The 26228-nt window shown below is 38.0% G+C and overlaps 1 protein-coding gene and 2 pseudogenes across 3 annotated transcripts in view; all 3 read left to right on the top strand.

Annotated features, from left to right (window-relative positions):
- TNIP3 (TNFAIP3 interacting protein 3) overlaps positions 1-26228 on the top strand; it is a 117141-nt gene that overhangs the window by 72853 nt on the left and 18060 nt on the right. Inside the window, exon 10 of one of the 3 annotated variants that reach the window (XM_067036594.1) lies at positions 16267-18507. The exons of 1 other annotated variant lie outside the window; for it this stretch is intronic. In XM_067036594.1, the coding sequence (XP_066892695.1) occupies positions 16267-16326 (60 nt within the window). In that variant the 3' untranslated portion in view covers positions 16327-18507. Of the gene's footprint in view, positions 1-16266; positions 18508-26228 lie in introns of those variants that run through there. One more of the 3 variants, XM_067036589.1, reaches the window with a different exon arrangement.
- Positions 4483-4600, top strand: LOC131759045 (small nucleolar RNA SNORA11; annotated as a pseudogene).
- Positions 11774-12094, top strand: LOC131758346 (NADH dehydrogenase [ubiquinone] 1 subunit C1, mitochondrial pseudogene; annotated as a pseudogene).

Below are 26228 nucleotides of genomic sequence, written 5' to 3'. Positions count from 1 at the left end.
ATTTTGGATTATTATTTGTCATTGTCATTTTATTGGAAATTTCTTTTATTTGCATAAAACTGTACCGTGTGTGGAGTGATGCGTGGGTGATACCAAAGAGAGGCAGTTCCTATTCTTTCTAATGTCTAAGGAAAAGTATTCTAGCTGCTGTGGGGAGAATGCATCAAAGCCAGGGGAGATTGAATCTCCTTTTACTTTACAACCTATTCCTCAGTCTTTCAATGTCTCTTTTCAATACTCTAGAAGTATTATCTTCCTTCTATAAATCACAGGAGGCAATCAGTCAAAATTTGGCAATTTAAAGTGAGCAAACTATTATAATATTCAAATATTCTAGCAAAACTTTGTAAGTTTTCTAATCAAAATGTATTATTTCATTAATTAGCAAAATGTAGATCCATTTTCCCCAAAAGAATAACTAGCCTTTAATTTATTTTTTCTTTATTATTACTCTTAGTTCAATAGGTTCCAACAGTATGGCAGATATCTATCTTTCCCATAAATCATTAAAGTTAATCCCAGGACATAGATTAATCACTAAGAAACTTTACAAACAAAGTTAAAATGAATTTTTTAAATTTAAGGAAGTGATAGGCCAATGTTTCTGACATAAATTTATATTTATATTCATACATTTAATTTTTTCCCAGTTTGTCATATGTTTTTCAGAAGAAATTACCACTAACAATATTTAGCAAACTTTTAATTTACCTTTAGACATTAATTCTTGCTTCATTACCAAATTATTTAGCATCTATTGCCTTCACCCTCCACTGACTACTTTCCAGTAAAATGAAAAAATCATCAGGTAAAAATAGGAGTTTTTTTCCCAGTAGGAATAGTTGAGATAATTTAAGAGCTTTTATCTGAGATCTTCAAGAGATTCACTTCTATCAAATAAGAATGTAATGAATGAGTAAATTTTGTAGAAAGAGCACGGGATTTGGAGTCAGGTACAGATTCTGGCTCTGATTGCACAGGTCTGAACATGAGCAAGTGTGCCTGCTGTTAATAAACCTCAGTTCTCATAACTGAAAAATGACAAGAAAACAATCTCAGATTTTTGTAAAAAGTTAAATATATCAAATATGTGATGTTTGGCAGTTGGGTGGTTTTCATGGTATGTTAGCTCCCTTTGCTTACTGTGATGGTTAAAGAAATTTCTCTTGGGTAACATTTCCCAAAATGTGCTGGATAGGAGGAAAAATAGGAGCTGTGCAGGAAGGATTTCCTCATAAATGTAAGAAATGCTTTGTCCAACCCAGCTTTTACTGTAGGAGTTCTCAGATCTTTTCATGTGAAATTGCAGGTTACGAAACTCACTCTGTGAACTATTCCCAACTTGTGGAGAATTTAAGTCATGTTGATAAAGATACCATAAATAGAATTAACACAAAAATCAGATGCCATCCAAAGATTATCTCTGTAAGACAAAAGCATAAAAAGTGATTATTCTCTGTTAAGTTTAGATATATTATGCTTATTAAAAGAGTGGCTCAAACACAGAAAGGGTTATCCTATCACATACCATTCAGAGACATAGTGTTAGCTTCAGTGGCTGGGACAGGCTAGAAGTACAGGAAAGGAAGTACAGCACACCCATAGGGTGGGTAGTATAGACCCAGATGAGGAAGACACAGCTGCAGACGATGGGACGAATGGGTGGGATGTTCCAAGTCGATGGTGATAGACAGAGGGGCAGACCAATCTAGATGTAAGCCCCAGGAAAACCCAACAAGGAGTGATAACGATGTTCGATTTGAAAGCAACTGAAAATGGATCAAAGCATGCAAATTAAAAGAGTTCATCTTGATCCAGACAGAATGAACTAAAATTAAGACTATAGGGCTTCCCTGGTGGCGCAGTGGTTGGGAGTCCGCCTGCCGATGCAGGGGACGCGGGTTCGTGCCCCGGTCCAGGAGGATCCCACGTGCCGTGGAGTGGCTGGGCCCGTGGGCCATGGCCGCTGGGCCTGCGCGTCCAGAGCCTGTGCTCCACGGCGGGAGAGGCCACAGCGGTAAGAGGCCTGCGTACCTCAATAAATAAATAAATAAATAAATAAAATAAAGACTATACAGACACACTCTGAAAAAACTATTTGTATTACAAAAATAATAATCATAAACTTTAAAAACTTCTTATACAAGTTTCTAAACTAAAAAAGTCAGTTCATCTACAAAGGAACTGTAGAGGGAATACCAACCAATGCTGGACAACTTGACATAGAAGGAGATAATGGAGCAGCACTTGTCATTTTTTTGGCATTATACTTTCATTTATCTTTTCAGTCATCTTTCAGGGGTATCCTTGTATAAATATGCAAAAATTAAATTACATTACAGTTTATATAAATGGCTTTATAATGTCTTAATTTATGGTAAAGTGATTATAAATACCTTATTTCTTAGAAGTATATATTTGCATTTTAAAAAATACATTAAAGTGCTCCCATATCTAGGGTTAGTTAGAATGTAGCAATGGTACCATGCAAAGAGCCCGCCTCCCTGAGAGTTTATCTTTCTGTTTAAAAATCTGAAAGTTATTAGTTTCATTATATATAGGCCACAGTTCAAAGCCAAGGGCTACTTGAGCCAGAAGTGCTTACTTTTAAAGACATTTTGGCTATTAAACAAAATTCTTTTCATAATTTTTATTCTATCTTGCAGTTCTGAGGAATTTCAAGTTAAACTCAGATTCCAGTTTTCACATTTACCTTCTTTAGAAAAACAAATCATATCACTCAAGGAGAAGCTAAATCACAGGTGTGGATATGGGGTTAGCAATTTGCAAAATGAGGACTTTTTATGTTATAGCCTAGTTTGCAAGCATCCTTATGAAGCTGAACTTACATATGTCACTTTATATAGAGACATTTTAGAGATCCGGCAACATTCCAGCTTCAGGCACACTCTTGATGTTCACGTCTGCAAGACAACTCCAATTTCCAAAAGACAATCAGACTGTCGATTAGTTTCAATAGAATATGCCTCCTAGTTCCTAATTAGATTATTTCAAAAACTGGAAGTACAGATACTCCAAAGATACACCTGAAGCTCTTTGTTTAAGTAAAAGGAAATTAATGGCAAGAAACATATATGCCAGATGTTTTCCCTTTATTGATAATATGTAAAAATAATTTATATATGATATATATGTTAAATCTTATATATATATTAAGTACAGAATTAAATAGTCTGATGGACAATAATCCAACAAAAAATTAACAATAAAAGAAAAACTAAACTTCTGATAAACACTTTTTTCTTCTGATGACTTTCTGAAAGTTCTTTTGTACCAATAAGCATACCACCTGAGTGCATTTCATATTCTTTATAAGCGAAGTCCAAACTGATTGCTAACGATGTTACATTGCTGCTTGCAAAAGTTAGCAACAGTCCTGCCAGTGTGGCACTTACATGTTCTTGGATTGACGATTGCTGGAATAAGAAGCAGAACTCAGAGTGTGGTAAGCTGTAAAAAATTATTCTCCCATTCTCATCTAAACTGACCTCTTCACAATCTTCTGATATTACCAAGCTTTTGCAAGGGGAAGGAGGCAGGTGACAGAAAGAGGAAAGGCTGAGGGTTTATTAGTGTAATGGAGAAAGGACGACATCAAAGAACATCCATCATCTGACACTCCAGGAGCAAAACCAATCAGCTTTGCTTCATTGGGAACCTCAGGAACATTACAGCCAGGAATTCCTTTATACGTAAGTGTCAATGTCTGAGGCATTGAGGTCATCTTTGGTAAATTAGCAGCCACTATAAAATTACATTATGATTATCAACCAGGCCAGCAGAGAACACTTTTCTGAGAAAGGCCATCTGTAATGGCTCTTTATGGAATAAGAATCATCAAGTTCTTTTTTGGAGTTTCTGAATCTTCGCACACAGTTCACGGTCTAAGACATTTCTCTGTGCTCTTGACTAGCATCCTGTTAGCTCGTGCAGAAAGGGGCTGCCTCTCTTCTGCTATACTGGCATTCACTGAAATCGCTGGGTTTCCTTTTTCCACTCTTCACCAACTTTCTTAAGAAAAACAGCTCCTTTTCTTTCTTCACTTTTTCATCCACTTGGAAATCACTGTCTTTGATTTTTTGAAGATAATTCTTGACTAAGAACCTTCCACATACTGACCCAGCACCTGCAGTGTTGGACCACGTGGTCCTTCCTGACAGGGTCAGGGCTCTAATCCTAAACCTTCCACGTGGTTGAGAGCAGCTCTCTGAGCCAGATGGCTCCCAAAAGTCAGAGAGGATCCTCAGAAAGTACTTGCCAAAATCTTATACCATGTGCAAATGCTCATATATATATCTACAATAGCTATATATCTATAATATCTATATAGCTATAATGTATCTTTAAAATGTTTTTGTTTAGAAGTTACATGGTAGCTGAAGAGTTTATTCTAGATGGATTGAGGGGTAAAAAGGAAAATATAAAATCTTAAAAGAAAGACATAACTGAAAACATCTTATAGGGGTGCGCTCAGAGTAGGGAGAGTGAAGAAATGGCTTGTCTGTTTACAACATGCTTGCCAGGAATCTGGGCTCATTGTGACAAGGGGCACAAAATACCCAGCAAATACCCAACACATGTCCTCCACGTGGCTGCTGGGCAGGACCAGTGGGACAGGGCTCAATATTGGAAGAAAGGCTACAGTATTCAGTGGGGGACTTTGCCACCTAGAGCCTGTCCAGTCCACGCATGGGTGCGCCATGAGTGGTCTTATAGACATAAAGCCTTTGAAGCTCTCCTTTCAAGGAAAAAGAAGAAAGAAAAATAGATTCTATATGCCATTCTGAAAAAGGCAAAACGTGTGGAAACAATAAAAAGATCAGTGGTTGTCAGTAGTCTGGACCCATAGAATGTGCAACACTATTCACTTCATTAAAGTGAACCCTAAGGTGAAACAAACGAAAAAGAATCTACAGATTTGGTCTACAGATGCAGCCATGAGTATGATGACACCACAAATATCATATGTGGTATTTACTGATACATGTAATATCTGTAAATATTTTTAAAAACAACATAAATAGGTAAACATAAACTAGAAAAACATACACATCAAATATGGTGAACAACTGGCTAACATGCTTAAAATATATTTAATAAATTTTTAATATGTAAGCTATTTTGTCACTATCAAAATTGTTTCTAAAACTTTAACATGATAGAATGTTAACATAACTTTAAAAAATGTTTTTTAATTTTTTGCTAAAATATAACTTTAAGTAAAGAAACGACACCATTTAAAAAAATGTGCTTAGGTTCACAATTCATTATCTGCAATTCTGAAATCTAATAAGCTCAGAAAAACAAGAGACTATTTGTGACGAATTGTGAGTCAATTAATAGCAAAATATGACCGTAACTCATATGAGGCTGTTTATAGTCTTTATTAATCTCATGTATTATGAACAAATATTTCACTATTAGTGTATTTGATTGCAGGGTCCTGCCCCAGACCACACTAGGGATATTACGTAATGTATAGTTTATATAAAATTACCTTTTTATACCCAATCATTTTTCATTCTCAAGCACATTTTAGTTCCAGAGTTTTCAGATAAGAGATTGAAGACCTATGCATAGCCTCCATTAAAAAAAAAAAAAAAAAAAAACCTATCCATTTATATAATTATTTTTAATTCTATCTAGGTGGATAAAAGGAAGATTAGAGGGAAGGAAGTGAAGGAGGAAGGGGAGAGGGAAGGAGGAAAGAGGAAGAAGGGCAGGTATGAAGAAAGAGAGGAATTTTTCTAAAATATTAGTAGTTATCTATGAGTAATGGGATTATGGGTGATTTTTATTTTCTTTCTTTTTAATATTCTGAATTTCCTACAATAAGCAAACTTTTAGAATCAAGAAAAACAAAAAATATTATGAAAACATTCTTTGGGGCTTCCCTGGTGGAGCAGTGGTTGAGAGTCCGTCTGCCGATGCAGGGGACACAGGTTCGTGCCCCGGTCCGGGAGGATATCCCACATGCCGCGGAGCGGCTGGGCCCGTGAGCCATGGCCGCTGAGCCTGCGCGTCCGGAGCCTGTGCTCCGCAACGGGAGAGGCCACAACAGTGAGAGGCCTGCGTACCGCAAAAAAAAAAAAAAAAAAAAAAAAAAAAAATTCTTTGAAGTCATTTAATGCTATTAGCAGCTCTTCATGGAAAACACAAAGATAAATTTTTAACCAATGTAGTGTTTGAATTAATCGCACATTTTAAATTAGTGGGAAATATATTAATAGACTTTCGGTGTAAAAACAACATACATATAGTTAATATTTAATTTTAATGTAGCTTGTATTTATGTACTCATGTCAATATATATTATATTATATATACACATACAACTTCATAAGATATACATACATCTTTCACCATGAGGTCTACCCTATCCACCTCATTTAAAAAGGCAACGTCTGCTGTGCAGTAGAAGCTAACACAACATTGTAAAGCAACTATACTCCAATAAAAATTAATTTTTAAAAAACATAAAAAAAGAGGCAATGTCTCTTATGCTCTAGATTTTCTCACCCTGCTCTGTATTCCCCCTTTGCACTTATTACCTTCTATCATAGTATAGCTATTAATCTGTTATGTTTATCATTCATAGTCTCTCTTTTCCTCACTAGAATATTAGCTCACAAGGGCTTCAATCTTTTGTCTACTTTTGTTCACAAATGCATCCCAAGCACACAGAACAGTGCCTGGCGTGTATGAGTTACTGAATAAATAGTTGTTAAATTCATGAATCTGTATAGTTTTTAAATACTCAATAACAAACAGAACAACAACATTAAGTAATATGTAAAATCTTAGAATTCTTGGAATCGTATTAGATCTGAAAGGAGCCTAAGCTTTCTTTAGTACAGCTAAATATGGTTTAACTAAATATAACTTTAGGACATTAATCACTATTAGGATATCCAAGTACAGTTTTCTTTTATGCTAAAAAAGGTTTATAACCAGTTGTTTTTAGTAGAAAGTCTTGAGGTTTGCCTTTCTTTAATGTTTTTCAAGGTTCCACAGAGAAGGTTAAGAATTCTTCTTCAAATGATGCTGTTATGTGATTCTGGCTTAGAGATTTATTAAAATAACTTCGCTTTGACCTTTTCAATCTTGTTTGAGGAAAAAAATCCTATAATCTACTTTGTAACCATAATGTAGAACATGATAAGAATATGCACTGCAAATGAAATTATCAACATAAACTTCCATTATATTATCTACATAATCTACATTGTTTGACGGGACCCTTACATTGAATTCATAGAACCCAAAGAGCTCACAATTCTTCCTGAGAACAAACACCTTCCTTTCCATCCCCTGTGCTCCTTCTCCCACAGGATACCACAACCCAAGATCAGGCACACAGCAATGCTAGAAACAGCCTTTATGAATTTGTGTGTGTGTGTGTAAGCACAAAGAACCCATGGAGTTGTGCTGGGGAAAGAGGCAGCTAGACCAAAACCCTTTTGCTGTCCCAGTATTTTGCAAGACAAGTCATTATCCTTCTTGTACTTTGTATACATACTAGCTGAGGAAAGTAGCCTTAAGATGTTAGTATGCCTTTGCCTTTGGTGATTAGGAGTCAGAGATAAAATTCCCAGATAGCAGAAGGGATAGATGGAAACACTGACCTAATGTGTTTTCCTTTCTTTCTTTAAGTCCTCTAAGCATATCTTTCACTTACACATTCTACTTTTAAAATTTTATTTATTTATTAATTTATTTTTTGGCTGTGTTGTGTCTTCGTTGCTGTGCATGGGCTTTCTCTAGTTGCCACGAGCTGGGGCTACTCTTCACTGCAGTGTGTGGGCTTCTCATTGCGGTGGCTTGTCTTGTTGCGGAGCTCGGGCTCTAGGCACACGGGCTTCAGTAGTTGCAGCACGCGGGCTCAGTAGTTGTTGCACACGGGCTTAGTTGCTCCACGTCATGTGGGATCTTCCTGGACCAGGGCTCGAACCCATGTCTCCTGCATTGGCAGGTGGATTCTTAACCACTGCGCCACCAGGGAAGTCCCTATACCTTCTATTTTATATCAAGGTACCTTCCGTGCTAAAAGTTTCTCCCCATCGATCCTTGGGGATGTTAATTTCTGTTGCTTTATGATGTGCCTTGTAGGAGACACTTGGGTTTTTGCCAAGAGCCCTTTTTCCTTCTGTAGAACCCATATTTGATGCAGGTATTAGGGCTCAGGAAAGATTAGTCCTGCTCCAGTCACAGCCCCAAGAGGGTGAATCTTGATTACCTTCAACCAATCATAACACAGTAGTTCAATTTCCCTTTCCATTTTGAGACTGAGCTGGAAAGAGATACCTGATCCAAATCTAGTAAGGCATGAGTGGAAATCTGTTGAGAGTAACTCCTGGAGAAAGATTCTAAGCTCTTAAAAAAGACATGTGAGGGAGGCTCTTGAGTTTGTATTTCCTCTGGACATTGATGTGTGAGGATGTAAAGTTTGCAGATAGAATCGTTTTGCAAGCATGAAAGGGCCTATCCCAGATGGCAAGGCTGATAGAAGAAAACGAATAATTCTGGGTATTTAACGGCTTTCATAAGTTGCTGAATTAACAAACCCCGGAGGCTCCCTACATCTGAAACACTAGTTATGCGCGACAATAAAGTTTCCTTGTTGACCACGTAGCTTTGACTAAAAGCCAAATGCGTGCCTCTTCAGCAACATGGTAACAGCTAATTTGCACCCATTTGAGCCTGGCTTGGCTCTTTGCTGTAGTAACGATCCTTCCATATTTTCAGTTCTTATTTTTGCCAACCTCAGCCTATGATTTCATTGTGAAGAATCGTTTGGAAATTTTGAAGTTATCTGTCCACTGTTAGGCCACATCTAAGTCCTTTTGCTTTCTGATCAAGCAAAGTAGCACACAAAGACATGTATGAGCCAAAAGACCTGGATATCTAACTAGCTGCAAGTCAAGCAGTAAACACTCTCATTGGCAGTCTTATTTTAAAGCTATTCTTTGAACTTAAAATTTTGGCCTAAATTTGAGTATCTTTCATTATATGGAATAGATGTGTTTCAGAATGTTAACTGTGCTATAAAGCTAATGCTGGTGATTTAATTGCGGTCCTCCATGATAAAATTAAAGGCATATTCACAACCAAAAATTCCTCTAAGCAGAATTGAATTTTAAAACTTCCAGCAAAAAGAGACTGATGATCCGCAATCGGAGGTGCTTGCTGTTGGAATTGCTAGATGTCACTCACAGTCCTTTGAGAACTTGCAGAATTTCTCCCATGGGAGATTTTTATTGTAGCATTGCTACCAATTTTCAGTGATTCCGAGGTTATAGAACTTTTCACGTTACCCAAATTCTTTTGACCACGTGTTTGTGATTCCCCAAATTGAACGGTTTTTTTTTTTTCTATTTTGATTGAGTATCTACCATACAAATGGGGACCCTGTGTTAAATTCAGATGGAAGGAATGAAGAATAAGAGTCTGTAAGTCTGTCTTCCCCGAACTTTTCTCTGAGCCTAGACACAAGCTGGAAGGAACATGACTTTTCTCATCTTTCAAACAAAGGGAATGAGCTAGAACCAATGCTACTAAAAGTTTTCCACTGAAGAACCTCTAATAGCAAGACGAAAATGAATGTGTTTGAAACAGAGACACTTTTGGAAGATTTCCATCATAGATTAAAAAAAAAATCAGGCTAATGGTGCCATCTAAGTCACAATAAACATTTATTTTCGTATATAAATGTCGAATAAAATTGAGATGTCAGAAAGATGTGCCATGCATATTCTGTAACTACTTATACTCCAGACATAGTGTATTTTTCCAGGAAGATGCATTCTGTAATTTTAAAAACCTGACAAAACAGGGGCTTCCCTGGTGCCACAGTGGTTAAGAATCCGCCTGCCAATGCAGGGGACACGGGTTCAAGCTCTGGCCCAGGAAGATCGCACATGCCACAGAGTAACTAAGCCTGTCTGCCGCAACTACTGATCCTGTGCTCTAGAGCTCGCGTGCCACAACTACTGAGCCCGCATGCCACAACTACTGAAGCCTGCGTGCCTAGAGCCCGTGCTCCGCCACAAGAGAAGCCACTGCAATGAGCAGCCTGCACACCACAACGAAGAGTAGCCCCCCTCGCCGCAACCAGAGAAAGACCACACACATCAACAAAGACCCAACGCAGCCAAAAATTTAAGAGTAAAAAATAAATAAATTTTAAAATAAATAAATAAAAATTAAAACCTGACAAAACAGTTTCTTCCTATATTAAAGTCTTTAGAATTTGTTTCTAATGATGCTAGACTGCAATATCGTACATTGTCAGTAGGTGACACTACTTCACATAATTTACTAGAAGGTGAAAATTCCTTAGTTCACTGTCCATCAACTAATTAGTATATTTTAAAATGAGTGTCAATTAATGTAGAAGATGCAGAAAGTATCTTTATTTACTTTCTGCTGAGACGTCAGTCTCTTTTTGCTGGAAGTTTTGTTTTTGTTTGTTTGTTTGTGGTATGCAGGCCTCTCACTGCTGTGGCCTCTCCCGTTGCAGAGCACCGGCTCCGGACGCGCAGGCTCAGCGGCCATGGCTCACAGGCCCAGCCGCTCCGCGGCATGTGGGATCCTCCCGGACCGCGGCACGAACCCGTGTCCCCTGCATCTGCAGGCGGACTCTCAACCACTGCGCCACCAGGGAAGCCCTGATGGAAGTTTTAAAATTCAATTCTGCTTAGGGGAATTTTTGGTTATGAATATGCCTTTAATTTTGTCATGTAAGGAGGGATTTTTCCTCCAGGAATCTAGAAAAAGTTCAATTCTGTAGATGAATGCTATGCGAACTCCGTGGGGGAGAATTGCTGCATCCTTTAGAAAGGCGTCCATTATTTTCCTGGAGTTTGCGATACCAAACGTACTTTTATGATAGATTATGTTCCTATTCTGCCTTGCAAAATCTTAAAATAAAAAGATAATATTGTTTCCAAATATATTAAAATAATTTTCCTTCTTCTTAGAGAAAAACACCAAAATAATAACACATTGTTGTGGAAACTCATGGGATTTGGAGTCAGACAGACCTAAGTTTGAGCCCATCTCTCCTACTTACTACTTGGACAATCTTAAGCAATTTACCTGGGCTTTTTTTTGCCTTTTTTTTTTTTTTTTTTTTTTTTGCCAGAGTCCCTATATCTTAATTGCAAGGTTTACACATCTGACAGAGTTTTTGCAAGACTAATAATGTACATAAATCTCCTGGTGCATAGTAGGCATTCAAAAAGTAGTAGTTATTAGCAGTTGTCATGTTTCAGCAAAGCCTCAGTAACTACATTACCACCATGGCATTAAACATGGTAGTGTTGAACATTATTATTAATATTAGTAATATTAAAGTTAATTTTAATTTGCTCTAATGCATATGAATCTAACATTTAAGAGGTAAATATACTTCCTTATCAAATCAAATTCCACTTAACTTTGAATCTGATCTTGAATCCGATCTTTTCCTTGGATTAATTTACGGTGAGCACACTGTCTGAAGGCCAAGCAGTAGGGAATAAACTGTAGGGACCAGGTCATCCTCCCTGTTGGGAAAGCCCCAATACAAACAAGCGCTGAGGACATAAGAGTGCTGAGCGCGTCAGAAGTGCTTAAAATAGGGGCTTAGCGCTCGCCCGCGGCACAGCCTCAGAGCCCGCAGTTCCGCGCTTCCTCCCGCCAGGGGGCGCTCGGCCGGACGCCGACCCCCGGGAGAGGCGGGGCTGGAGGAGGCGGAGCCCAGCCCGGCAAGATGGCGCCGTCTGCCTTGTGGTGCCCTTTCTTCAAGCTGCTGGCCCCGGCCAGGCTCCCGAGCGGCTTTTCAGTGCGGTCAAAGTTCTACATTCGGGAATCGCCACTTGACAGACTTGACTGGCTGAAGGTTGGACTGACCTTGGGCACTTCCGTTTTCTTGTGGAACTATCTCATCAAACAACATAATGAAGATGTTTTAGAGTATAAAAGAAGAAATGGGTTGGAATAAACTTTTGAAATACCGATACAGTATATAGTGTTTATAGCAGTTCCTCTGGATTCGCCAATCTGTTGAGCTGTAAACGTGAGAGAAAGAGTTACATGTGAATATATGTCAAGTCAGCATTTTGTGTTTCACATGATTAAATTTAAAAATACTTCTGTATTTAAAAAAAAAAAAAAAAGAAGTGCTTAAAAGAACATGAGCTGCTTGACCAAAGTGGGTTAGAGTGAGTCTTTGCTGATCAGCCCATCTGGGATTTACAGTTACCTAGCTCTACCCCGTGGGCAGAGTACAAAATGGCGACCGTCAACATACTTACACCATGGGAAGAGGTCTGATTGAGGAGGTCTAATTGTGTGTACAGTTTAAAACAACACTCTATATTGGTCTTGGCGTCTTGCATTTATAGAGGCACATTCAAGACACTCACACCACACAAGCAAAGCATGTAACTAGAAGGGGAACAACTGTTTTTTCCCAGTATAACAGAGCCATAACTAAAGGTGCTGTGAAGGCTCTGTCACATTGATCTCAGCTAGTCTTTATTTCACCATCTGGCTCCTTTTCCAGGGCTCCCTCAAAAAGGATATCCCTAACTAACCCAACAGGGCCTTCTCTCCCACACATCAGTCCACATAGAAACAACAAAAGATGTCAATTGTGCTGATTTTCTGTGTAAGGCCCCATACCAGGCTTGTTAGCAGAAGCCTCCTCCTTCACCCAGCCTGGCTGGCCTCCCCTTCACAGTCAGGAGTCTTCCTTTAAGTCCCTTTTAATGAGAGGAGCTGAGAGCAAACTCAATTGTCCCAACCTTCCTCTTAAAGGAACTGGGCTACACCCTCCCATCACAGCTACTTCCAACAGTATTCCTAATAAGACTTGGTAATGTTTTCCTGTGATACTTATTCAGTGCCTGCACAATTTTATTTTCGGAACCAACAGTGTTGTTGGTTCACCAGTCTGAGGCTTATTCCACAGTAGTTCCAAACCACGTATCATTTTGTTGGGTGAAACCTGTTCATTGAAGAGATGAGTCCAGTGATCAAAGAAAGAAGGACAGTGTACAAAACCTCTTTCTGCTTCCAATTATTTCAGTGATTTATTTGGGGCCAGATAAGCCACTCAATCTAAGCGTGTTTAAATAACGCATGGGTGAGTTGCAGCCGAATCTCAGTGGTGGCTCTTTTGATTTAAGACGCTTATGGGTTCCCAGACCTGCCTGTGGACATCACCAGGAAGTCTATTCCATGCTATTCTCTTTGTGCTTGTTTCCAGCTGCTGGTATTCTTCAAATACAGAGTGGCACGTTCAAAGATATATGTAGCATAAATTTGGCTCTGGCAGATGACTGGAGCAAATATATGCCCTCACATTTACCTTTAGGGAATCTTTTAATCATTTAATAGAAAATTCACGACAAACTTGTCTACAGTTTTCACAGCCTCCATTTACTTGGTATGATCCAATCAGCCTTGCCTACTATAATCAACTCTCACCCACTGAGGTCAAATTTATGAAACACTGCTATCTTGCACCTGTCACTTTGGGCATGAGATCCTTGGTGAGCAGACTAGGGAAAACTGGCAACCCCTCTCTGTGGCAGAGTGAGAGGTGCCCATATTTCCTAGGGTGTTGTCTTAACTCAGTAGCTGTATCACACTGCTTTACGAACTGTCCAACAGCTGTGACTTTGGGCATTTAGACAGTGATTCCTTCATTGTAAGACATGACATTATTAATGTTTACAAATGGTGGTTCTCAAAGTGTGGTCCCCAGACCAGCTGCATCAGCAACAGCTGGGAACTTGTTAGAGATGCAAATTCTCAGGTTATACACGAGAAGTTGAATCAGACGCTCCGGAGGGTGTTTTAACAATCTCTCCCAGGGCCTTGATGCCTGCTGAGCCTTCACGTGTGAGATACTTTGCAGACAGCAGATTTTTACCTGCACATTAATTGGGTAACACAGAGAAGAGACTGTCTTGTGCTGTGGAAAGTCTGAACACTGCACTCTATAGCAGACCTTAAATAATCTTTTTTTTGAAGCCTTTTGCCTTTGCTACAGAAAGGATGAAATTTTAGTATTTTCTTGTTCTCACCCAATCCATTTGATCACGTGAATCTCATTCCCTGAAACTGAAAGCCCTGTTGAAAAGAAGCGGGTGAATAATTCTAGGCAGTGGAAACATCCTAGATATGTACAGCAAGCATGGTTCCCACAACATAACTGGCAGGCTGTGCTTCTTTTAAATATTTAAAAAATGAGAATCTCCATCTATAGGCTATTCCCCTTCTTCCTTACTAAGCTGAATCTCTTCTTTAGGATGTTACTTTGTCCAAGGACTCTATCCTTCTCCTAATAGGCTTTCTCAAGCAACATTTTCTTAATTCTCTCAGGTCAACTCCAAATAAGGCCACTCTGATAGTCTCCTCTGTTATTGTTTCTTGACTTGACATGCCAGTAGTTTCCTTTCATCTTTTCACATTAATCACCAAGTTCATATCTGGAGCCCTCACGTTCTCCAGTAATCTTCACCAGGCTTTTTCGTGCTGTGTGGTCTTCTCCATTCGTTCACCATCTTCTACCCAAGCCATTATTTTGTTAGTTTCCTTCAGTTGGTCCTTAGAGTCCCTTATCTCTGCTTTTTTCTGGTGTCTATTTAATATCTGCTAGCGTCACCTGGTCTGGATGTAGGTAAGCTGAGGGGCTGTCCACAGTGACAGGATAGATCCAAGACAGGATGAGAATCAGACAGTCTCCTTATGGGTGAAATATTTTAACATACAATCTATCTGTGTGTGGAAAAGGATAGAGGTTGCTGAGTGAAACAGACCACAGCTGGAAGTCAGGCTGACCAGCGCAGAGCCATGGCTTCAGCATCACTTGTTTTGTTCTGGGCACTGTAAGCCACCTGCAATTCCATCTCACTTGCCCTGCTTTGCACGTTGCTTCCAGCCTTTGGTTTACCCCGTGCCTTTGTGCAAGTTACAAAAAAGTGGTCCCTCTGAGCAGACATACCCACAGGGCAGACATTTAACAAAGGGGCCCTTTTGGGTGGACAAAATACAGACCAGGGGCCCTTCCCGAATGCTTACATTGCCCTCAGGGGCTAGCAAGTGCAATAAGGGCTGGATTTCAAGGTCCGTGGCCGCCCCACAGCCCACGCTGGTGCCTTTGCTTCATGCTAAAACCGTACAACCCGACCTATGGCACTGCTTGCTTTTTCCCCATTTCGTACTGCTCTGTCTAAATCAGTGGTTCTCGAAGTACAGTTCTTAGACCAATATTACCATCACCTGGAAACATGTTAGAAACGCAAACTCTCAAGCCCTGCTGCAGACCTCCTGCCTCCGCAAACAGCAATCTGTGTTTAAACAAGCCCTCCGGATGATTCTGGTGCCCACTAAAATTTGGAAACACTAGAAAAATATCTGATATGTAACAGGTACTTAGTAAATGTCTGTTGGTTGAATGAGGAAATTAATTTCTCCATCAAAATTAAGCTCAAGCATCATTCCCCTGAGCCTCCTCCAGCCTCCATCTCATCAGGCTATGGCCCCTCTGTGTTCTCACCTGAGTCTGCATCGCTGCACTGTGCATTGAGATTTAATGCACTGCGGAAAATAAATTGGATAACTTGGCTCTTTCCATGACTCAAACTGGCGCTCCTTCAGGAGAAGAGGGTAGAAACTGTGTTTACGGAACTTCATTTTTGTACCCCTCAACACAGTGCTTTGTCTGCAATAGGGACTCACTTCCCATAGAAGGAAGCGACGGAGGATGGTGCAAACAAACAGACAAAGAAAAAGTAGCCGCCGGGCTGGCAATTGGTGCTACCCAGAGGACCCAGGGCTGGAAGCTTTCTTTTTTTTTTTTTTTTTTGCGGTACGTGGGCCTCTCACTGTTGTGGCCTCTCCCGTTGCGGAGCACAGGCTCCGGACGCGCAGGCTCAGCGGCCACGACTCACGGGCCCAGCCGCTCCGCGGCACGTGGGATCTTCCCGGACTGGGGCACGAACCCGTGTCCCCTGCATCGCCAGGCGGACTCTCAACCACTGCGCCACCAGGGAAGCCCTGGAAGCTTTCTTTGTATAAAATTCCAATCGATTCACAAACTCATGCTCAGAAAGATCTTTCCTTATTGTGCCTGAAATAATATGCTACTTCCTCTTGTTCAGTTGTTTTGCTTACTTTTAGTTAATAATAAAATTTGTTTATTAAAGTATTTAAGCAACTTGTGTCTAGGCTGTCATTTGTTTCTCTTTCTAGGTCTATATGGAAACAGGATCAGGGAATGAACATTGCTGGACCCTTAAGATGCTGTTCTAGTCAGTAGCAAGAAATCATAAAATATGGTCTTTTTGTGCCTGGCTTACTTTACTTAGCTTATTTCACTTAATGTTTTCAAGGCTCATCCCTGCTGTAGCATGTGTCAAAACTCCACTCCTTTTAAAGGCTGAATAATATTCCATTGTATGTACACACCACATTTGTTTATCCACGCGCCTGTTAATGGACACTTGGATTATTTCAACCTTTCGGCTATTGTGACTAATGCTACTGAGAACAATAAAGCTTTTACCATACAGAGTAATGCAGTAGTTTCAAATTGCTTTCCATGGAGTTTCATTTGCTTTATATATCAACACTCCATTTGAGAGTTAAAAATAATTGTTCTACTGGTAAAGTAGAACAAGCTAAAGCTTTGGAGTCAGAGAAAATGCCATTTCTGCTTTCTGTCTTCTATGTGAACTTGGGCAAGTAATTTAACTCCTCGGGGACTTAATTTCTTCATCTGTTACATGGATCGATGTAATAATTTCTGTTGTACAGGTTGTAGCGAGGCTAAATAAGACAGCATATATATAGCACCTAGTCTAATATTTGGCAACTAGTGTGAAAATAGTAACTGGAAACCATTAGCATTACTTCCAAATGGCCACATAATCTAGCCCCTACACTTTTAATCTAACTAAACTGCTTTCTTCATCCCCTTGTCACCCGTCTGGCCTTTATTCCCACTTTTTCTTCTAGTTGCTGTTAAGAGTTTTATTTCAATCACTTGCATAGGTCACAATACCACTCCCCAGTTTTCTAACCTGTTTAATATTTTATATCAAAAAGTCTATTTTATCAAGTTTACCTTCTGCTCTAGTTTATAACTTGGAGAAAGATCATAGGAGAATATAGTTTTAGAAATTCAAGATCATTCATGTATGAATTACTCTGAGGCCCATCTATTAAAAAGCGATTATGTGGTATCAAAAAGACTTCTTCCATCCCGGTGAAAGGGCAAGGATGATTGACCTTTAAGGCCTAGATAGAAGACATTCATGGACCATATCACTTAACTACTGTTTTTTAACTGAAAAGTGGCATTAAATCGCCCTGCAAATATATGTAGATCCCTGGGAGGATCCTAGCTTATATGCCTAAATCCAGGAAAAGCATTGGGAAACCCTGAAATTAGTCCCAGTGTGTGCAAAAGAGGTACAGAGATCCTACTTAACTCAAAACTGCCCTGGTAGGCAGTTTGTCTGCTCTGGGTTGAGGCACTCATAGTCAAGGAATATAAGGGATAAAAGAGAGCCAGAAACGTCCTCAGTCCAAAGACCCTTGCACCTGGAAATACACACAGTCTGCACATTCTAGAAGATTTATCCAGAGCTTAATCATTTTAATTTTGAACTGAACTAAAAATAAATAATGATCCAATCAATTATCAGTGGTTGATCCAATCAACCATTTTGGTCTTTTAAAATAAAAGAGACAACAATAACAAGAACTTCTGGCTTACTTTATTCCAAATGTTTAGAGGTTTACTCTGTAGGCTGCCAATCTGCTTTTAGACATAATGTGATTAGAAGTAACACTGCCAAATCAGTGAAAAAAAAATCCAGCCATGTTAATATTTCGGAATCATCCATATGATTAATATTTGAGTGAAACATCTGAATAGATTGTCTATCTTGCTCTTGTGTTGCAAATTAGAGCCACTATCAGAGGTCAAAGTTTTGCATTTCCAATAGTTCACTTTAGATGGCCACTGATATCGATAGGAAGCCCCTCTTGCGCTATAGGACTAAAGCAATTGTCAGTATCGTAGAAGCTAGGAAGTGACTGGCATATATTTGATGCTGAAGGCCAATAAATATTGTTGCTGAAATGAATAAATGAATGATTTCTATTACTCTGCATTTTGGGAAACGTGTACCAGATTTTTGTTTTTAATCAAATCGTAGTTTGTTTCTCATCACAGCCATTCCAGTGTTACCTACTTTGGCTCTCCACATTGATTAAATTATCGAATTTTTTTTACATTTCTAGTGTGTTCTTAAACATAGGAAAGTGTTTTATTTGCAGGTAGATATTTTTGTTTGTTTTCCAGCATAATTATTTGGTTTCTATCTTGTAACTTGTGAAATTAATATTTTAAATAAGTTATTTCTCCTATTATCCTTGTTATTTTCCTGTAATGCTCATTTCATTAAAGAAAAAAAAACTTTCTCTAACTTTTGGAATCAGAGGTTTGTTTCTAAGTAAATGTCCACTAGATGGAACTATTGTTTCAAAAGAAGAGGGTGATGCCTTAGAAAGGACCCATTTCTAAAGATTTCCCACCGAACTTTACCTCATAAAAAGTGCTGATAGGTAATGCCTTTTCTTTCTTTCTTTTTTTAAACTAACTCTTTCTTTTTCTTGTAAGTAACATTACCATTTAAAGCACATGCTATTTGAAGGCTTATATTCTGAAGACCTGTTGCATCTCTAAGACTTTTAGTTAATCTGTCTCAATGCAGAGTTCTCTTTTTAAAGCTTTTTTTTCCTGTATATTTCAAGGGTTTAATGACAACAAATGAAAATATCTTAGTTGTAAATGTGCCTTAAAAATGGAGGGAACTTGCTTAATGAGTCAGAAATTTAAAAATACAATTCATAGAGGTTTAAATAAAAACCCTAAAACTAAAGTCCTTAACAAAAAGGTAATAAAACTTCAAGTGTGGAAACACATACACAAAGATTAAATGTGAGTGTCTATTAGGTATGTTTCTCAAGTTCTCAAAGAAACAATATCACTGTGTATTCACACATTCTTGCCCAGTTTACACAACTGTATTTAAACTGCATAGCTTACTATTTGCTAATGCAAATGACATGGTAATGTTGCAAGTTACTTTCCTGTTTGCATTTGCTGACATGAATATAAAAATTCTCTTTATTAACTGAAATTTGTCATGATTTACCCTTAGTTTAGTATGCTTAAGCTTCTAAAGCAGATTTTACATTTTCTTACTACAAATATTTTTAAAGTATTTACTTAATGTCTTATGGCATATTATGTTTAATAATTAAATATGGCTTTGGAGTTACTAACTTATTACCTGTAGGAAGTACAATTTTAAGGAAACAAAGTTATGATGCAATATAAAAGCATTTTAGTTTGAGGCTTCAAAACTTCAACCTAATGATAAGCTTCCTCTACATGTTATCCAACAAGTGTATACTTTCAACAAATGATAAAGAGAAATCTATCAGCTCCTTGACAAACTCTTTGTGATCGTGACTGGAGACATCAGAGTGCATATTTCATGCAGCAAGTCTGAGTCACCATGATGTCACTGAAAATTCTATGATTCATTTTTTTCTCTATAAAGTCTGAGGGAAATTTTTTTATCATTATTATGTAAGTTTCAGGTGTACAGCATCATAATTCAATCTGCATATGCTACAAAGGGATCCCCAGCACAAGTCGAGCTACCACCCATCACCATACAGTTGATCCTAAGGGGACTTTTTCTTTCTTTCTTTCTTTCTTTCTTTCTTTCTTTCTTTCTTTCTTTCTTTCTTTCTTTCTTTCTTTCTTTCGGCTGCTTTGGGTCTTCGTTGCTGCACACGGGCTTTCTCTAGTTGTGGCGAGTGCAGGCTACTCTTCACTGTGGTGCTTGGGCTTCTCATTGCAGTGGCCTCTCTTGTTGCAGAGCACAGGCTCTAGGTACGCGGGCTTCAGTAGTTGTGGCACACGGGCTTAGTTGCTCTGCAGCATGTGGGATCTTCCCAGACCAGGGCTCAAAGCTGTGTCCCCTGCATTGGCAGGTGGATTCTTAACCACTGTGCTACCAGGGAAGTCCCAGGGACTTCTTTTAATTAAGTTGAAATAGTTATAATACTTTCTTAAAGTTTTCTTCAAAGCTCTCACAACTAAAAAATATTTTCTAAAGCTTTGAATGTAAGTGTTCTTCCTTACATAATTTACTTAACGGTAAAAGTTAGCAAATAAATTAAAGTTCTCAGAAACTAATAGCAATTTTATAGTCTTTCTTTAACTCATTTGTCAAAATAAAATTTCAAATATTGGGTTTTTTTCCAATTTATTGAGAAATAATTTACATAGATCACTGTATAACTTTAAGGTATACAGCATTATGGTTTGATTTACATATATAGTGAAATGAAGATCACTGTAGGTTCAGTTAACATCCATTTTCTCATATAGATACAATAAACAGAAAAGAAGAAAGGAAAAAATTTCTCCTCGTGATGAAAACTCTTAGGATTTATTCTCTTAACAACTTTCCTATATATTATACTTTAGTGTTAGCTATAGTTATCGTGTTGTACATTACATCCCTAGTAGGGATAATTACATCCCTGTTTAATTATCTTATAACTGGAGGCTTATACCTTTTGATTCCCTTCCTCCAATTCCCTCTCCTCCCACCCTCCTTCTCTGGTAACCACAAGTCTGATCTCTTTTTCTATGAGTTTTTTAAAGAATATATTCCACAGATGAGTGAGATCATACAGTATTTGTCTTTGTATGATCACTTAGCATAATGCCTACAAAGTCCATCTATGTTGTTACAAATGATAGGATTTCCTTGTTTTTTATGGGTGAAAAATATTCCACATTTTATATATATATTCAATATATACATATCTATTATACACATAATGGTTATTCTATATATACCACAACTACTTTATCCATTCACCCATCAATGAACACTTAGGTTGCTTCCATGTCATGGCTATTGTAAATAATGTGGCTATGAGCATCAGGATGCAAATATCTTTTCAAGTTAGTGTTTTTGTTCCTTCTGGATGTATTCCCAGAAGTGGAATTTCTGGATCATATGGTAGTTCTAGTTTTAATTTTTCAAGGATCTTCCATATTGTTTTCTATAGTGGCTGTACCTATTTGCATTCCCAGCAAGAATGCCCAAGCATTCCGTTTTCTCCACATCCACACCAGCATTTGTTATCTCTTTTCTTTTGATGATGGCCATTCTAATAGGCAAGAGGTAATATCTCATTGTGGTTTTCATCTATATTTCTCTAATGACTAGCGATACTGAGCATCTTTTCGGATTCTGTTGGTGTTTCATACATCTTCTTTGAAGTAATGTCTATTCAGGTGCTTTGCCCATTTTTTAATTGCACTATTTGCTTTTTGCCATTGAGTTATAGGAGTTCTCTATGTATGTTGAATAGTAACCCCTTAACAGATATATGGTTTGCAAATATTTTTTCCTGTCCTGTATGTTGTTTTTTCACTTTGTTGATGGTTTCTTTTGCTGTAAAGAAGCTTTTTAGTGTGATGTAGTCCCGCTTGTTTATTTTTTTTTTTTATTCTGTTGCTTGTGCTTAGGTGTCATATCCAGAAAATCATTACCAAGACCCATGTCAAGGGTCTTATTGTAGGATTTTTATGGTTTCAGGTCTTACATTTAAGTCCTAATCCATTTGGGGTTAATTTTTGTGAGGGTAAGATACGGATCCAGTTTCATTCTTTTACATGTGAATATCCAATTATCCCAGAACCATCTATTAAACAGTCTTGTCTTTTCTCCATTGAGTATTCTTGGCTCCCTTGTCAAATATCAGCCATATATGCTTGGATTTATTTCTGGGCTCTTGATTTTGTTCCATTAATCTATCTGTCTGTTTATATGCCAGTACTATACTTATTTGATGACTGTAGCTTATAGAATAGCTTGAAATCAGAAAGTATGATGCCTCCTGCTTTGCTCTTCTTTCTCACAATTTCTTTGTTTATTCAGGGTCTTTTGTGATGTCATATAAATTTTAGGAGGTATTTTTCTGCTTCTGTAAAAATTGTCACTGGAATCTTGTTAGGGATCACACTGAATGTATAGCTGGCTTTTGGTAGTATTGACATTTTAACAATACCAATTCTTCCAATCCGTGAACAAGATATCTTTCCACTTCTTTGTGTCTTCTTTTAATTTCTTTCATCAATTTCTTATAGTTTTCAGAATATATCTTTCACCTTTCTTGGCAAATTTATTCCTAAATATTTGGTAGTTTTTGATGCTATTATAAATGGGATTTTTTTCTGAAAGTACATTGCTAGTGTTTAGAAACACCACTGAATTTTTGTGTTAATTTTGTATTCTCCAACTTTACTAAATTAGTTGATTAGATCTAACAGTTTTTTGATTGAGTCTTTAGGAGTTTCTATATATAAAATCATGTCATCTGCAAATAGAGACAACTTAACTTCTTCCTTTCTAATTCTGATACTTTTTATTTCTTTTTTCTGGCCTGATTGCTCTAGCTAGGACTTCCAGTACTACATTGAATAGGAGGGGTGTGAGTGGGCACCCTTTTCTTGTTCCTGATCTTAGAGGAAAATCTTTCAACCTTTCAACATTAGTGTGATGTTATCTTTGGGCTTGTGATATATGGCCTTTATTATGTTGAGATATGCCTAATTTGTTTAGAGGTTTTTATCAAGAATGGATGTTTTCTTTTGCCAAGTGCTTCTTCTGCATATATTGAAATGACCATATGATTCTTATCTTTCATTTTATGTGATGTATCGATTTGTGTATGTTGAACCATCCTTATACCCCAGGGATATCATACAGTAGGTTTTAATTTAATGTTGTATTATTTGTACAAATACAAAATGGTCTTTGTTCATCCATCCCTTGATTCATTAATCAATATTTATGAAATTCCTAATATACCTTTTTTAGCATTCAGTGTTTTCTACATCTTTATTTTTAATATGCTGCCATACCTTTCTAATTTGATTCTCAAATGTTCTACTTTTTAAACATGAAAAATTCTATAACTTCCCACTGCCTACTGAAAATAAGTCCAACTCCAAACTCCTTGGTCTGACATGGCGCCTTTCCTCAACGAAGCTCCAACTTTTGAGGTTCATCACCTATTATTCCACCTATTTGACACTTCACTCAAATCTTATCTAGTCACCATTCCCTAAATATCACCTTCAATTCCCTTTGCTTATTCTCTTGCAATGTAATGGCCTACACTTCTGAGTTCCTCACATACTTTAAGAACTATCTCAGACTTTACCTCCTTTATGAGATTCTACTCCATCCCAAATCAGAAACAACCTCTCCATTCAGTAAGCTACCATTCTTTGCCTTCTATTTCTAACTCTCTCATGTCATCTATCACTTTCTACTTAATAACAGAATTATTAGCATATGTTTTATCTCCCTCTTCCAAACTGAGAGAGGACTAGGATCCTGGCATATTCATCTTGGCATCTTGAAAGCTCTTATCACACTCTCATTACCCAACGTGGGACCATCTGGACCATCATCACTCCATCCTCCTGATACTTGGAGGGATCGCCTCTTCCTGGTAAAGGGTAAAGCTTCCACCAGTGCATTGTATCTCATACCCTCCTTCCCACCGCCTTAAGGATCTCCTGCCACTGGCTAGTCTCTTTTCTTTCTTTATTGGATTTTTCCTATCAGCATATAAACATGCTTAAGTCTCTCTTAAAACCTTCTTTTCAACCTGATACACCCTTTCAACTAGCACACTATCTCTCTTCTGCCTTAACAGTCAAACTTCTTGAAAGCATTTTCTACACTCACTGTCACCATGTCCACAGCTCCCACTCACTTCTGAACCCTGTGTGATCTGGTTTCCATCCCCATCACTCAAGTGAAGCTGTTATCACAAGGGACACCAATGACCTTCTGGTTGCTAAATCCAATGGGTACTTCTTAAAACTGTTTTTTTTTGGGGGGGGAGGGGTGTGCTCTCGAAGTCACCTAACACTATGGACCATTCTTTCCTCTTTCAAGTGCCCTCTTCCCTTGAATTTCTGTGATATTTTATGTTCCTGGATTTCCTCCTGAGTCTCAACCATCTCTTACAATGTGGGCTTTGGTCATTGTTCTGTCCTTGGCTTACCTCTGTTCTAAGTCTACACACTTTCCCTGAATGGTCATCTAATCCACAGTTTCAGATGCCATTAGACTGGTGACTTTTGTAGCTTTGTTTTATTTCCAGCCTAGATGTCCTCTTCTAACTTTATACATACATAAAGCCTTCTACACTTTTCTGTTTGGATGGTCCATATACACCCAAAGTACAACATGTCCCAAGACAAACTCATCACATTTTCTCCCTTCACCCAAATCTGTCACCTTTTTTTGTTCCTCATCACATTGAAAGGTAGTACCATAAATCAAGTTTCCCAATTCAGAAACCAGAGTATCTTTCCTGAATTGTCCTTCTCTTTTATTCTATATATTCAAAAAAAAAAAAAAAATACTGAACCCTGCTGATTCTAACTTCAAAGATTTGGAATATGGTCTATTTTCTCCCATCTCTTTCACATTACCCTGGTTAAGACACCATAATTTCTAACCTGGATTTCTGCTATGCTTTTTAACTCAGCACTCTGCTTTCAGGCTTGGTTTCTGGCAATGGATTTACCACACTGAAGGTTGAGTAAACTTGAAAATACAAGTCACCTCCCTGGTCAAACACATCAATCATGCTACTGATTTCGTAGGAAAAGTCCAAGATAGTTTACAATAGTGTGCATGACCTGATTGCTACTCACTTCTCCCCAAGTTCTCGCAACATACTGCGCTCTCTCACCTTGGGCACTATACACGCACTGTTCCCTATGTCTAGATGACCCTTATTCCCACCTCTCAACACCTTTGCAAGGCTAACTCCTTCTCATCTACCAAGTCTCTCAGCTTACATCTCTTCCTCCAGAAAATCTCTACTAACTTACTGTCTCTGGATCAGGTATTTGTCCTATGTACCTGCAGTGGCATCTTACACTTTGTAGATCAAACATAATTGTTCTTGCCTGTTTACCTGCCTATATGCTTATGAATTGGGACTGTCTATTATGTACACAGCCATAACCTAATGGCTAATACATGCCTAATACAATGCCTAGTACATAGCAGTGACTGATACGTATTAAAGAGATCATAGATGCTCAAAAGTGTATATAGTATGTGATGGATTTTTTAAAGTAATCAAACTTACCACAGTGGGGAGAAAAGGGCTTCTGGGCTTGGTTAGATAGTTTTGTTTTGTTTTCTGCCATGTGACTATAAGATTAAAAATTGTTTCATCTAAGCAAGTCAATACATAGTCATATACGTAAGCCATATCATGAAATAGTAGGGCAATTCTATCAAATTATATTTTCATATGTACATAGATGGACAAGTCTACACAGATTGCCATATCCTAACACTTGGGTCATCCTGTGGTAATCAGCAATGACCTTTCAGAGGATCCAAATAAATGAACTGGCTAGAGGAAAGTCTGTACATTCATGACTTTAAACCCAGCCTGTGTATGTGTTTCCACATTATAATATTTATATTGAAGAAGTAATTTATCATAGATTATACTGAACTATTAGAGAAATCACTTTTCTTTGGGCTGGACAATTCTAATCATTCACAAATTGAAATCAATTCTTCAGTTCAGTTTATAGATCTACACCAAATGTATTGAGATAGCCAAAAAGTGCCTTCAGTTTTTAAGTAAAAATAAAAGACACATTTTTCATTTTCACCAAGAACTTTATTGAACAACGTATTCACCCTTTTGTTCCACTACCTTCTGCCATTTTTCAGGCAACTTCACACTTCCACCTTCCCAAAACTTTTTATCTTTTTGAGCACAGAACTGTTCAAGTGCCTTTTACATAAGTCTTCCAGGGAATTGAGATTTTTTTCCATTAAGAGAATTTTGTAAAGACCTAAATAAATGGAAATCTGAAGGTGCAATGTCTGAAGGTGAATATGGCGGATGAATCAGAACTTCCCAGCCAAGCTGTAACAGTTTTTGCCTGGTCATCAAAGAAACATGCGGTCTTGCTTTATCCTGATGGAAGGTTATGCGTTTTCTGTTGACTACTTCTGGACGCTTTTCGTCGAGTGCTGCTTTCAGTTGGTCTA

This window comes from Kogia breviceps, chromosome 6, assembly GCF_026419965.1.
Source record: "Kogia breviceps isolate mKogBre1 chromosome 6, mKogBre1 haplotype 1, whole genome shotgun sequence".
Lineage (NCBI taxonomy): Eukaryota > Metazoa > Chordata > Mammalia > Artiodactyla > Physeteridae > Kogia > Kogia breviceps.
The sequence above is the reverse complement of the archived record's forward strand: the minus strand, read 5'-3'. Positions and strand labels throughout refer to the sequence as shown.